Source organism: Erithacus rubecula (assembly GCF_903797595.1).
Source record: "Erithacus rubecula genome assembly, contig: SUPER_Z_unloc_3, whole genome shotgun sequence".
NCBI classification, from domain to species: Eukaryota; Metazoa; Chordata; class Aves; order Passeriformes; family Muscicapidae; genus Erithacus; species Erithacus rubecula.
The window spans coordinates 1,111,508-1,125,724 of NW_027635944.1; the positions used below are offsets into that span (position 1 = coordinate 1,111,508).

At 36.6% G+C, this 14,217-nt stretch overlaps 1 protein-coding gene across 2 annotated transcripts in view; it reads left to right on the forward strand.

Moving 5' to 3' along the window:
• The window catches only part of SKIC3 (SKI3 subunit of superkiller complex), a 46,493-nt gene that overhangs the window by 272 nt on the left and 32,004 nt on the right, over window positions 1-14,217 (forward strand). For both annotated transcript variants that reach the window (XM_079331349.1, XM_079331350.1), the window contains exons 2-11: window positions 799-896; window positions 1,388-1,531; window positions 2,577-2,668; window positions 3,296-3,371; window positions 4,974-5,114; window positions 7,113-7,211; window positions 7,313-7,421; window positions 9,160-9,300; window positions 10,702-10,803; window positions 13,545-13,678. In XM_079331349.1, coding sequence (XP_079187475.1) covers window positions 807-896; window positions 1,388-1,531; window positions 2,577-2,668; window positions 3,296-3,371; window positions 4,974-5,114; window positions 7,113-7,211; window positions 7,313-7,421; window positions 9,160-9,300; window positions 10,702-10,803; window positions 13,545-13,678 — 1,128 coding nt within the window. In that variant the 5' untranslated portion in view covers window positions 799-806. The remainder of the gene's footprint in view (window positions 1-798; window positions 897-1,387; window positions 1,532-2,576; window positions 2,669-3,295; window positions 3,372-4,973; window positions 5,115-7,112; window positions 7,212-7,312; window positions 7,422-9,159; window positions 9,301-10,701; window positions 10,804-13,544; window positions 13,679-14,217) is intronic.

Genomic DNA, 14,217 nt, shown 5'->3' on the forward strand with positions numbered 1-14,217 from the left:
CAGCTTATGCTGGACAGTGCCCGCGGTGGGGTGCGTTTGTGGCCGATGCATCTCTTCCCTCCTGGGAAACAAATTATCTCCAGAAGCTGCTGCGGAATGCAAGTCCTACACATTCCTTAGAGATTCTTAGAGAAAGCTGTGAAATTCGTTGTCATCCTATGTCTTTTCATTGCTAAATTAGCGATAAAAATGGGGCTAATTCAACCATTGCTTTATTTTTGCTTTGCAGCTCCTAAAAAGTTTTTCTGTTCTTCAGCTGGTTGCTTTTTTCATCTTTTTGGGTGCTGGCACCAGCACTGTTGTTTCTCAGTCTCATGCTGTTTCACAGCTTCGACTGAGGTGTTCCTAAAGTTCATTTTGGTGTACAACATACACCGAAACAGTGCATGATTGTGTTCAAAAGCGTGGATGTTTCTTTGCTGTGTCCTTCAATGCTTTTTCTTATTTGGTTCATGGCTGTAGTCAGAAGCAGAGCCTGCCTGAAGTGTGCGTGAAGGGAGAGGAGCAGGGTGGGCCACACTACAGGCTCTTAAAACACCTCTCCTCTCCTTCAATGTACCTTAACCTGTAACAAATGTTTAATTCTCGGGTAGCTACTCTGTATCATTTAATTGTTTGTAATAATGACTCCAGCATTGGCGCTACATGCGAGTAGTTTTAGCCATGTCATTTTTTTCATCAGTTTCTAATGCTGTTTGTGTTTTGGCAGATTGTATTTCTCTGTTTAAAGCAATAGACATTTTTGTGTGTCAGAATATCTTTTTTTACGAGAACTTATGGTATGTTCTTTGTATTTAGCAGCCACAATGTCAAATAAGGAGGTGAAGGCAGCATTAAAGAGTGCTAGAGATGCAATAAGAAATAAAGAGTATAAGGAGGCCTTAAAACATTGCAAGGTAATTAATTTTATTCTTGGAAGGTAAGTTTGGGTCTTTTTGCAGATTTTGTTCTTTTTCTTATACCTCTACAGCTGTGTTATAGTGCAGAGTGTAGAGTACCTTATTGATGGTTGAGATGGATTTTCAGATTTAACTTATTATTTGTGTTAGTAAACTTTCATTCCTCTTCCTTTTGAATTTGCTTACATGTGGCAAAAAGAGTGTTAAATCTAGAATGATAGAGATAAAAATCCATTTCTAATGCAGACCTGATAGTGCATTATTTGCCGAGCTGCAGATACAGACTATTAGCTCAGCACTTCAGGTATGAAGCATCATCCTCTGGCATAAGAAACTGAAGTTACTAATCTCAGCATCTTCCTTAAAATTACTTAACTTCTAATATTGCCATATTAAATAATCCACCAAACAGTAGTGATAAAGCTCAGTACATGGATCTGTAAGTTACATTTCTTTTATCAGTTTTACTTAAAATTGTGTCTTTTTAGGCAGTCTTGAAGCAAGAAAAAAATAACTACAATGCTTGGGTGTTCATTGGCCTGGCAGCCGCTGAGTTAGAGCAGCCTGATCAGGCCAAAGGAGCATACAAGAAGGCTATTGAACTTGAACCAAACCAGTTGCTGGCATGGCAGGTATGTGAATGTCCAGTGTTTGTTTCCCTCAGAAGTATCACTGTGCAGTTGAATACTGGAATAAAGCAGAGTTAATACTTGTCTCTTGTTTTCTTGAGGCCCTTAAGTTCCACAGAAGCTTTGGAGTTGATCAGGTTCCTACTAGTTTTGTGTCCAATGTACAACCATGGTGAATTTTATTTTCAGTATAGTTGAGTTTGTATTTCTTGTGTGACATTCAAGGGAGAACATGAATTGAAACAAATGAAGTAAAATTTGTCCATGTAAATTTTTCTGTGCTTGTAACTCAAGAAACACTTGACAGTTCTGTTGCAGAGAGAAAGTGTTTTATCTAGTAATGTATTTTATTCCAGGTTTCAGCATCGAGTGGATTGTTAATGAGTGGTGTTGATACTTGAAAGCAAAAGTGTACATTTAAAGTAGATGTGTGGTGTGTGCATTACAGCCTATTGTAATGTAGATTTACTATCTACAATTTTGTTATTTAATGATTCATGAAACATAAGGTTTTGTATTAAGTCTGTTGCTGATATCAACAATCAATGTTTGTCTAAGATAATAAGGTTCTTAGTATTTTCGTTATAAATGCTATTTTAAAGTATAACTGTTGGGACCCAAATTCAGTGTATGTTGAAATTTCCTCACTTTGACAATTAGATTCTGGCTTTCTTGATACAATACTTAGGTGTATATATTATATATACATATACATTTTTCATATACACACATAGATATATAATCATATGGCATAGTGAACTTTTATATTGTTTTTTGTGCAGACAAAATCACATAATATATACAAATTTCAAAGAATTGTTAAAAATTCTTTAGTTAAAAAAGTGAAGAAAGCTTTTCACTTAATGTAAGTAGATTGAGTGGGCTGTGCAGAATTCTGCACAGTGATTACTGCCTTAACACTTGACCCCATTGAAGGCAATGGAATGTTTCTTGTATGCAGAACAGGTAGCATTCTCATAAAACATAAGCACTGTCATCAAATCTTACTTTCATTACTTGTCTTGTTTTGTTTTTTTTTGTTCTTAAGGGATTGGCAAATTTGTATGAGAAACCCAACCAAATAGATGTCAAAGGAGACTTAGCAGATGTTTACCAAAAACTCTTGGAACTCTATGAAAGGTAAAGAATATTGAATGCCATAAATTCAGGCTTGAGATTTGTGGTTCAGTGAATGCCATTGCTGATATACAGTACAGACTTGGGGTTTTTGAAGCCTTCTCACATCAGTGGTTCGGACCTTTTGCTAATGTTTTCTCTTCTTAGGTAAAGGTTTTGTTTTTCTATCCCTTTTGGTAGACCAAAAGCTCCTGGTTTACTTGTACTTGAGGCTAGTAGTTCAGGAATTCCATGTTACCCTATTCCTGTCTAAACTCACTGCCTTGAAGCATTTATCTCTGATAGTTCATTGCCTGCATTAATAAGAAGGCCTATTTTTCACTGCTTTAAGATCACAGAATATGTGTCATGCAATTCATAGAGGCACAGTTCTAAACAAATCTAAATCAGCTGTCACTGAAGTGTTTGGTTATTCTCTTATTTTGAAAACTGATCAAAAAGTCCCTAAAAGTAATTTTTTTTTTAATTCAGAACATCAATGAGTGAAACTTCTAGGCTGATTTGTAGTATTTATTCTCAGTTTAAGTTTGACAAGTGAGCTTACTGAAAATTATTTGTCAGAATTTGAAAAAATTACACTAACAAATTAAAAACTTAGCTTTTGGGGGGGATTTTTTTTCTTCTTTCTAGTGGTGACAAGCAGAAATGGTGTGATGTATGTAACAAGCTTGTGGAACTGTACCATCAAGAAAAGAAATATTTAGAGGTAGGTCAAGTGCTTTCTTTCTTTCTTCTAACAATAATTTTCCATTTGATCTAAATGCTTTTCATCAAGGAATCCCCACTCTTGTAGATCACTTAAGATTTCCTTGTGGACCACAACCAGAAAGAGCTGATTTTAACTGTTTTGTCATTTCCACTGGATGAGACTTGGATGCAATCCATTAAGCTGACAGAACTGGGAAAGACTATTAATGTTGAGACTAAAAGGCAGAATATTGTTCTTCTCTTGTGTTTCCAGAAGTCAAAAATGATATCAACTGCACATTTACACACAGTATGTGTGAGTCAGGTGTCCCTTGCCTGGCTTGGCCAGTGCTGGGTGTCTGAGCCTTCCACTGGTGGGGTTATCCCTTCCTAGGCTGTTACTGAAGCTTCCTTCTAGGGGTAAGGTGGGATATGTGCATAGCCTGAACTCAATTGCATGTTCTTATGGTACTGCATTCCCAGCACAATGATAAGGACATGAAAAACCTCTGCAGAGCAACACTAGTTTTGCAGAAATCATCGTGACACTGGTCAGCGCCATGAAGTGGAGTTAAATGCCTGTGTGGTTCAATAGTAATGTTTTCTGCACTCTCTATGTTATTGTTACAGAATGTATATTTTTCTTTGCTCTTTGAAAAGGCGGTTTTCTTACATGGTGGTGCATGATCATACTCCATGTCGCCTTCCCACTTTTCCTTCAGCATTGGAACATGAGAAGTTTTGCAGCCCAGCACAGAGCATGGGCTGAAGACTATTAATTAGCTCCAAAGCCTCACTGTATACAACTTCTTAAACTAAATTTATTGTAATAGTTTAGCATATGAAGGCATACTTACTCTATATGGCTCAAGAAACTCAAGCTAGCCTTAAGGGTCCAATTTTTTCTTTTCAGTTCTGTTGACTTTTCCACACTGGAATTTCAGTGTTGACTACTGCTTGTTATCTTTCCATTCATGGTGCTCTAGATCTTTAGGTCTACTTTTATTGCTGATTTCCTCCAGGAGCCAGAGTCAGAATTCATATTCTCTTGATGTTCTCTACCTTATTTACTGTACTTTGTACTTTTTTTATTTACTTTGCAACTTGCTATTAATTTAATCAGAAAGCAGGTAAATCTGGGTTACTTTAAATGTGACTGTGTTGTCTACCCTAGAGTGATAAGAGTTTGATACCAGAGGGATAATCCAAGTCTGTGCACTTTTGGCAAAGAAACAGGGTGTGCAGGATCTGCTTTCTGAGCAAGGACAGAAAAAAGAAAACAGGAGGACATCTGACTTGGGAATGCCAAGCCTAAACACAGCCTAAGCAAGAGTATTAAAAGACTGAACCAGGGGAGCGTTTTAGGGTAATAAGCAATTATAATATGTATGTGGTGTCTGTGTATAAGCAATGCACTTGCAGAAGGTCTGAATGTACACTAGGTGGGGCAGTGCCCTGTGCAGCCTTTACCCAGGAAATAATGCTGACTCCTCAAAGCTGCATTGGTGTTAAGGAGTTTATGTACCTAGTTTCCAGTGAATTTTGGTGACAAGTTGACTATTTATATCTGACTTCCAGCTCTTTAAAGAGTAACAGCATGGATCATTTGTTCCTGTTACAGGTGGCTGAAACTTGGCAGAAGCTAATAAAGATGAAACAGGAGGAAGGTGCAGAAAAGGCAGAGCTTCATCAACTTTGGAAGAAGATGATCCATTTACTGAAAGACAGTACAAGGAACCAGGATAATAAGACTGGGCAGTTGGTAATGTTTCTCACTCCTTATTCAGCTAGGTACATATATATGTACAGTGCAACTAGTAATCGAAGCCTGTTTGAGTTGATTGTCTCAATGTTCAGAGATACTAAGCTTCTGAGGAAAAGCTGGGCAGTTTTATCTTCTGACAAAAACAGCAACTGTGCAGCAGCCTGAGATGAACCTTAGGTGTAATGAGTCACCTAAATTCTTCACAAATTGTTTTAGCATGGTTCTTTCCACAGCATGTAGTCCTTCAGTAACAGACTGCTCCAGCATGGGTCCTTTTCTTGCTGTCACATATTCTCACACCTCTCTCTGCCTGTAATTGCTCTTACACTGGTTTCTTCCCCTTTTTGAATCTGTTACCCCAGGGACACTACCAACATTGCTGATGCTTCCAACCTCAGCCAGCAGCATGTCTGTCTTGAAGCCAGCTGACTCTGTTGGACATGGGAAAAGTTTCTAGCAGCCTCTCATAGAGCCCACCCCACTTAGCCTCCCACTAGAAAAGCTTTGCCACCTAAAACCAATACAGATGTTCTTCATAACAACAGGCTTCCCCCTGCTTTCATCCAGGTTGGAAGAGATGGCTTTGTGAAGTTTTCCCATTTTCTTGTACCTATTCTTTAACCTATATAGCAATGTTTTGGTTCAGATGTTAAGCTTTTAATTCTTAGAGAAGTGTCAAACCTGATTGAAACCAAACAGAATGATCATGAGTTTACTCATCCTGTGTTTCTGTGGACAAGGTTAATTTTATTTTAACTGATTTATCCATTCTTGGAAGATGAACCACCTTCAACATGAAAGGTACAAATTTCTCATCTCCTGTCTGCTTGATAGCAGTGCTTCAAAAAGGAGAAAATACAAACAAGTAATTTCAGATGGCAGAAAATTAAATCTGAATCTACTTTTGAGAAGGCAAAAGCTTTGACTTATGAGCTAGTGTAGAAAAATAGGTGCTACAGGTAGTACTGCTTTCCTTTTCAGAAAGAAAAAATAACTTGAAAATATTTTTAAAGTAGCATAAACATCAGGAATAGGTTTCACATGCAAATCTACAGTTTAGTTCAGTTCTGAGTAAAGCACTTGAACCTGGAAGGATGTGGACCTGAAGACAGCACACTTCAGTACTGCTCTATGACAAGCTGTGTACAACTTTTTGTTTAGCATGCTTGTTTGTAAGCCTGTACTTTGGTGCCTGTGTTCCCTAATATATAAAGAGCCAAGAAAAAAAAGACTGGACTTCTAGACCAGAGTGGAGAGAAGGGCTGACAGGTAACCTTACAAGATAGTAACCTAATTTCCTTCTTTGAAATTGGATTAGGTTTGAAGAAGAATGTATGTTCTTAAAAATGTTACCTTCCTTGTACCATCTTATGGGTGGCAGCATTTTATTGCTTCATCTTGTACTAGACAATTTAGATACTTTAGATGCTGGGTGCTGCTTCATGATAAGGAGCTTGCTTCATGACTTTACCTGACTACCTAGCAGTAGTGTAAACTTAATGAATAGGATCTAGACAATAACATTTAACTATCCACTTTAATATGGAAGGGGTGGAAAGCACGTCCTCTAAGGAGCAGATGATAACTTTGGGTTTTCCTAGTTTGGAAGAGACAGTACAGGGCACTGTCTGCAGCTTCCTGAGCTGGGGAAGTTGAGAGGGATGTGCTGAGCTGTTCTAGTCTAGTGATAGAATGCGTGGGACTGGTTCACAGGACATTACACATGGCAGCATTTCCTTATCAAAAGGGTGGTCAAACATTGAAGCCTTCCTAGAAAGTCAGTTGATGCCCCAAATCTGTCATTGTTCAAGAGCCATCTGGTCAATGCCCTTAATAACATACTGTAGCTTTTGGCCAGATCTGAAGTGCTGAGGCATGTGGACTAGATGATTGTTGTATGTTCCTTCCAACTGAAATACTCTGTTCTACAAAGATAACATCTCCCTAGATTAATTTTTTTTGCACTAATAACAAAAACACTTTTTGTTATTTCAGCTTTTGGCCGCATTTGAACATGCACTGCTCTCTGCTGACACTGTTCCTGGTGATGACCACCAAAATCTTTACAAAGACTTCATACAGTGCTTGTCAAAGGTAAGATTATGTTAAAGTGTGTTTATAGTAGGAAAATTAGATGTATTGTTTCACATCTGAGAGCTCACACAAATAACTGTTTACTTTTTTTTCCTTTGAAGTTTCCACATGAAGCAGCTAGGTTGGAAAAAGCCTGTCATGATATGGTAGCTTTATACCCTACTGTGAGTTACCCTTTGGAAGTACTTTGCTTGCACTTTGTTCAGTCAGGTGAGTAGGATGGATTTAGGCATTTCTGGGCCTTAAATTTTTTAAATAGTTGTTTTTGTGACAATCTATTAACACGTCTTTACCTTTCACAAAGAGTGTACAAGTACGCTCTTTACTTCTGTGTTTTGTTTCTGGAAGTAAAGTGTTTGGTCCTGTGACTTGTCATTTCCTATCCCTGTAACTGAGTAACTCTAGGTGACAAAAACCTCCTGTGACTTAAGTCCAGCTCTTTGAAGTCTCAAAGAAAAAATGCCTTACTTGAAAAGCACTCTTTCCAGATAAATGAGGATTAACTTCTTGATCTTTTAAGAAAAAAAGAAAAGGTGTTAGCCTGTGTTCTGAATTTCACAGTTGACTACACTTAGGTTACTTCTGACACAGATTCTCTTTTATCATCCAAAAAAAAAATCCCAAAACAGATAAACATTTGTGAAACTCTGGTAGGACATGTGCCTTGTGAATAGGGAATAAATAGATCTATGTAGATATGTATTCTGAGTAAAAAAAGAGAATCTTTGAGGGGAAAGAAAGAAAATGTGTGTTCACAAGTGCAGGGATCTGAAACTGTGCATTATTATTTTGAATCATTTACTAAACAGCATTGCAATAGTGTTGGACACTTTTTCATCTTTTTCAAAGCTAATTACTAGATTTTAGCTTTTCATTTTATTGTTTAAGACATCAGAAGTTGATTTTATTTATTTTTAAACCAAGGAAACCAAATCCGAAAAAGCCCCTCTAGAAACAACTTTCGGCTTAGGTAGAAAAAGACTTTTTTCTGTTTTGAAGAAATGGAATATGGTAGCAAAATAAAGCAAGTTTGTTTTGAAAGTATGAGGACGATTGAAGCCCAGATTCTCAATTTGTAAAATGTTTGAAAATGCATTATATTTTGGAGAAACGGGCAGAAACTAATTTTCAAAGGAAAAGGTTAGCATGATTCTTGTATACTAACACTGGCAACATCTCACTGTCCTACAAGCTTCTTGAAGGGGAAAGGATACGGCTTAGTAAGCATTTAGTAAGGCTGTTTGTTTTGACCTGAGTTACATGTTTTAATCCTTCATGCCCTGCACTGCTCGTAGGCTTGTTGATTCAGACACATTGTAAAGTCACCTCTAGCAAATGCAGATGAAAGCAACTGTTATCCCACATGAATCAATAATTTTTTAAAGAATATAATAGTTGGAAGGTTGTTCCAACAAGTCACAAAGTTCCTGTAAACATTGCCAAGTCTACAATCACTGCTAAAAACGAACATCAGAAGTTAGTGGCATCAGTTAAAATTAAGATAAAACATGAAATTTTATGGTTTCACAGCAGGGTAGTTTCAGCAAGCTTAGCACAGCAAATTTGTAGGTACAAAATGTGTCTTCTGAAAGGAAGTTATTTTGATTTATTTGTGGCAGATTTAGACATGGGGGCATTCAGCTGCATTAACGCGAAAAGCATATGAAGGGATTAATACTTATTAATAAAGGAAGTATGCCTGGAGTAATTTAGCAAAAGTAGTTATTCAGGTTTCAGACTGTCATTTTATTTTATTTCACAGTACTGAGTATTTAGATTACTTCTTGGGTTTTGGTTTTTTAAATGGGAGAGAGGGTGATATAGTGATGTAGTTGGAAAATGACTTTGAGCTCTCAGGATAAGGATCATTTACATAGGTAAGATAAACTGTTGCAGTTATGTTTTTGTAATCTAAAACTCTGCAAAATGTGACTTTTTCTGAAACCAGGTACTTTGTCAGAAGAGGCTCTGGATTGTTTCTCTAGGCTTTTGGAGATGGATGCAGACAGTGGTACAGGCATCATTTGTTTTGGTATAAAATGCCTCAAAGAAAATAAATACAAGGAGGCAGTTAAGAATCTGACTGAAGGTAAGTGTGTAGTACAAGATGTAACTTGAACATTAGCTTTAATTTGTGTTGAAAAGTTAGGAAATCTTATACTTGTGTAGTGGGTTGTGAATTTTAGGACGAGATTAGATTTTAAAAGAATGTTGAACACTTTGGCTGCTTGTGTTGAGATTTTTTTAATATAGCTTTAAGTGCAACATCTCTGAAGCCCTTCATTTGTATTGTAGTCAGCTCTGTATGTTTTATGGTAAACTATTTTTAATCCTACTGTTACTGGGGAAATAACTGTATGAAACACTTAATGGAGCAATAGCAGTAAATGAAGGAATGTGGAATTTATGAAGTAAAATGTAATGCAACTTCTCTAGTAGAGTCACTGCATTTCTCTACCTGTACAAAGATGACTTTTTTCTGAAGCTACTTAATTTTAAAACCTCTTTAACACTTGCATTGGATAAAGGCTTACATTGAGTATCTAGAGAGAAATATTTTAAGTTACTTTCTTTTTTGTTGTTGCTTTACAGTGACCATATTTGCTGAAGACTTGGCTTACTCATCTGTAAATTAAATTGCTTATATTGAAATGGCAAAGCTCTTTCTTAAGTATAAGTATACTAGTGGGAAAATGAGACTGCCCACTCTGACTGTGCTACTGTGGTAGCTTATAGTGAAAGCTAGGTAAATCATTGGAATGTAAGCATTCATGAATCAGACTATGCTCTGGGTTTAGAATAAGATTTGTTTCTGCAATGAAATTTTGGAATATTCTGCAGTGAAACAGTATCATGCCTAAAACATGAAATAAAAGTTTCGTGTGCCTAAGAGTTCATGAAGAGGAAAAAGAACCTTGGAAAACAAATTCTTCTGACTTAAATATCCATTGTATGTTTTGATTAAAAATAATTAATTATTAGGTTGTTTTTCTATTTTTACTTTTACTCATAGACTTTGCTTATAGTGGAGAGAAGGCAAAGACAAGGCTTTTGGTATAATGTCTAAATATGGACACTTTGGAAATAATGTCTGTTCTGACCAGTCACATGTTTGCATCTTAGGCATTGAGGCTTCCAGGCATTACTTAGCAGTTATATCAGAAGACATTAGTGAATCTTTAATTTCCATTGTATAATTCAGTATTATTAGTGAATCGTTAATTGTGGCAGTTTCATCAGAAAGTTTCAGTATATGTAATGTTATATGCAAAATTAAGCCTAACTTATATACTTTCTAGTTTTTGCCTTGTTGCATGGAAGCCTCTATGTCCATAGCAGTCTAAAATAAGACTCAGAAAAAATTACTGCAAGTCTTGCTATCTGATTGATAGTTTTTGATAACATTATGTGTAAATAAAGTATCTACTAGCTATAGTGTCTTTGCAGCTCTAAGCAACTTTTTGAAGTGTCTTTTTTAAACTCTTACTAGGTTTGCAGAAGACTAACCAGTGTCCAGCAGCATGGCATTATCTAGCAGAGGCACAGATGAAAATCCATGATCACAGGAATGCTGTCCTGTCCTGTAATAAAGGTAACTGCCTGCTAACTGAAAGAGCAGCTGCAGAGCTACGCTGCTTTATGTAGCCCAGCCAATGTAGCCTTTGTGTGGTAGGTCTGAGTTAGCAGTAGTCACAGTCCATTGCTTTTTGAAGTCTCAAGGTTATGCTGATTAGTTTCAGGAACAGAGAAAATACTTGGCTAAGTGGATCCAGAAATGGTTAATGACGGTTAATATTTAGAAGGTTTACAGTTTCTGGTGTGCTGCTGCTGCCAGTGGTTGACAAATGCTGGCAAGTGACAAATTGCCTGAAACCACAAGGTAGGTGTTACAATTATTTAGCCTGGTAGATTTCATATTTAGACCTGAAAAACAAATTTTTAATCAATCATTTAATGTAAAATGCAGAAATTATGAATAGTACAGCTGCATCTGAAGACTCACTGAATGTAAAACTTCATCTGTGCTATCTGGCAATGAGGGCAATTATTGTGATCTAGTGATGCATATTGCAGCTGAACAGAGCCACTCTTTTGTGGTTATAAATGTGGAGGCAATAAAGTGGACCTCTTGTGTAGCAGGGGTGAAATGCAGTGAAAAATTTCTCAAGACTTGAAGTAAAAGTATACAGACTTGGCCAAACAATCATGGGAAATCAAGGGAAAGTACTTGCTGGAGAGCAAAATTCAAATTACTTGGGTGGAGGAAAAATTGAACAAAATAGGTAAAAAAGATACTTATTGGAGAAAGGCTGAAAATCAGGTAATTCTTTTCCCATCTGTTTTCAGTGTGGAAGAGCTCAGGATAACTTTATACCATGACCCTTCTTTTCAGCAGATTGATCTAAAACTCATCTGTGATTACAGTGTTAATAGCAGTGTGTGTAAAACAGGACAAGGAAACATAGCATTAAGGAACTATGAAATACCAAATTACAAATTGACTGAGGAAGATAAAGATGAAAATGCTGGAGTTTTAAGGAGTTTCCATAATTGCTTGCTGAAACTGACTTGGCACCCAAATTCTTGGAATTAGGTAGCATGTCCCTAAATTTTAAAAAAGGCTCCAGGAAAGTTCAGGGAAAACACTGACGGGTTTGGTATATTTAGAGGTTGAAGTAGTTAAAAATGAAACAATAACGTTAAAAAATTGATGTAGGAAAATACCTTGGGGTAGACAGCCTGGCCTTTTTAAAGTTGCTTATTTAGAACTCCTTCAAGGAACTTAGGAGCTCATAAAGAAGATTTCCATGTGGTAAGTGGTAAGATCCCTTAAATCTGTTAAGACTGTTAAGGAAAATTAGTAGCCTTGGGTTAAGAAGTTGAGTGTTGGGTTTTTTAAGTTAAAAAGTAGAGTACAGTATAGTAATTACATCTGTTTTCAGGTGGAAGGAGGTAACCCTGACACTTCCTGATACCTATGCTGTTTATGAATGCTGAGTAGTAATGCTTTAATTTGTTGCTATGCAAAGCAGACTGCAAAACTTTGAGGGGATTACCAGGGTGCATGACTGTGTGTTAAGATTACAGAATTTTATTTATTATTTTAAGTGTGGAATGATAGAGTTGTGGGAAGAAGTCTTCTCACAAAGCTACCCTATGCTCTCATTGAAGAAGAGTGCAGAAGGTTCTCATTAGTATGAAAGAATATGACTGTTTCTTTCCTCTGCTATGCTTTACAGGCAAGTCACATATTAGCAGTTTCAGAGAAGGGAATGGTTGTGAAACATACCATCAACACACAGTGGCTTTAAGAACTTCAGCAGCATAATAAAATCTATGTGTAGTTTTGGTAACTATCCACCCCATCTCAAAAAGAAAATAAGAGTAGAAGTTAATTGTCTAGAGATAGGTTGATCAAATTAATTAAAACATGCAGCATATGAGAACAAGTAAGTAGCCTGTCAAGTCCTTTTCCAGGCTGGAGAAGAGATAATTCTGGGCTCTGTGACAATGCAAATGATGTTCAATATAATTGAAGATTGAGTGTATTGTTTTCCAGTGTGAGGTCTGGCTCGTGCCAAATGCAACTAAAATGTCAAGCTCAGAGCAAACAAAACAAGTTTTTGTTTTCCAGTGTAAGAAGTTAAGCTCCTTGCTAAAAGATGGTGTTGATGCAGGAGTTTTTGAGTCCGAAACATCTGTGGAGAGTTGGAGACAATTTTGGGGAAACGTTGCTTTTTATTTGTCTTGTCTTACTGGCTGTATCTAATGAGACAGAAGCTCATCATGCATGAGAATAAATAAATACAAATTAATTGAGTTACACAGGAAGTTCTTGCCTTTGGAGAAGGTGATGCTCAACAGAGATGCCTTCAGTCTTGGAGGCGAGATGATACTCTATATTCAAAAAGTAATCAGAATTGTGTTAAAGGGTACAAAGTAACTTTTGTACAGCACCAAGGTAAATCACAGGTTTAGGTAGTATTCTTTTGTTTGAACAATGAATTGCAAAACTACTTATCTGTTGAAAGGTCATTGTTTCTTTAGAACCAGTGATAAAAATGGTAGCACTTCATTTATAAGGCCTGCAGCTAGTAAGCAGTCAATGTACATGCATCTGAGCTGACCTCCTAGAAGTGACTTAATTTTTAAACTTGAATGAATAGAAATTTTACAGGGCAATTTCTTATATATGGGGTAGAGCAGTCTGAATGGTGCTCTATTGAACAGAAAAATTGTAATTAATAAGATTTTAAAAATATTTGAAGAGTGCTGCTCTCTGTACTTTTTATTTTCTTGTACAACTTGATGAAAGCTTCTTCCTGTCAACAGCTCTTGAGGTTCTTGGAACTCCTGAGGGTCCTAATCTTCGGTGGAAGAACCTTGCCCTTCAGTTGAAAGCAGAGACTTTGATTAAAATAGCTGATGCTGATGCTGCAGAAGAAGCCATTAAAGCACTTGAGCTGGTACTTTTATTGACTAAAATGTGTTGGGGTTTTTTTAAATATTAAGTATTTAAATATTTAAGTATCTTTCTGTGCTTAAGTTGAGTATTTCTGGCCTCCTTGCAGCTTTGTGGTTTAGACTGTTCCTACCAACTGTTGTGTAATTCAAACATTTCTTCCATCCCTGCATTTTCAGGCTTTGCTGCAGCTCTTTTTCATTTGCAATTCCAATTTTAGAAGCTGTCACTTTTGACTTTGTCTGGTCTTGCTCACTGTTGCTGGGTTCTTGCTAGTTCTATGCTGTTATTCATCTTAATTTGAATTCATGTTATAGTCCTGCCTCCTGTATCTGTCACTCACTTGTCATTAGTCATGAAGAGGAACATATTATTTTAAGATTGAATGGTTAAATTTTAGCAGAAGTTGCTTCACCTTGTTTTTGTCATACAGTTTCATTCTTTGTTGTTGTTCTTCATATTTCTATACCTTTGTCTTTACTCTCTACAATCTTATGTTTGATCTTCATCAGAATTATTCTAAATCTTCTTGGGGTAATAGAG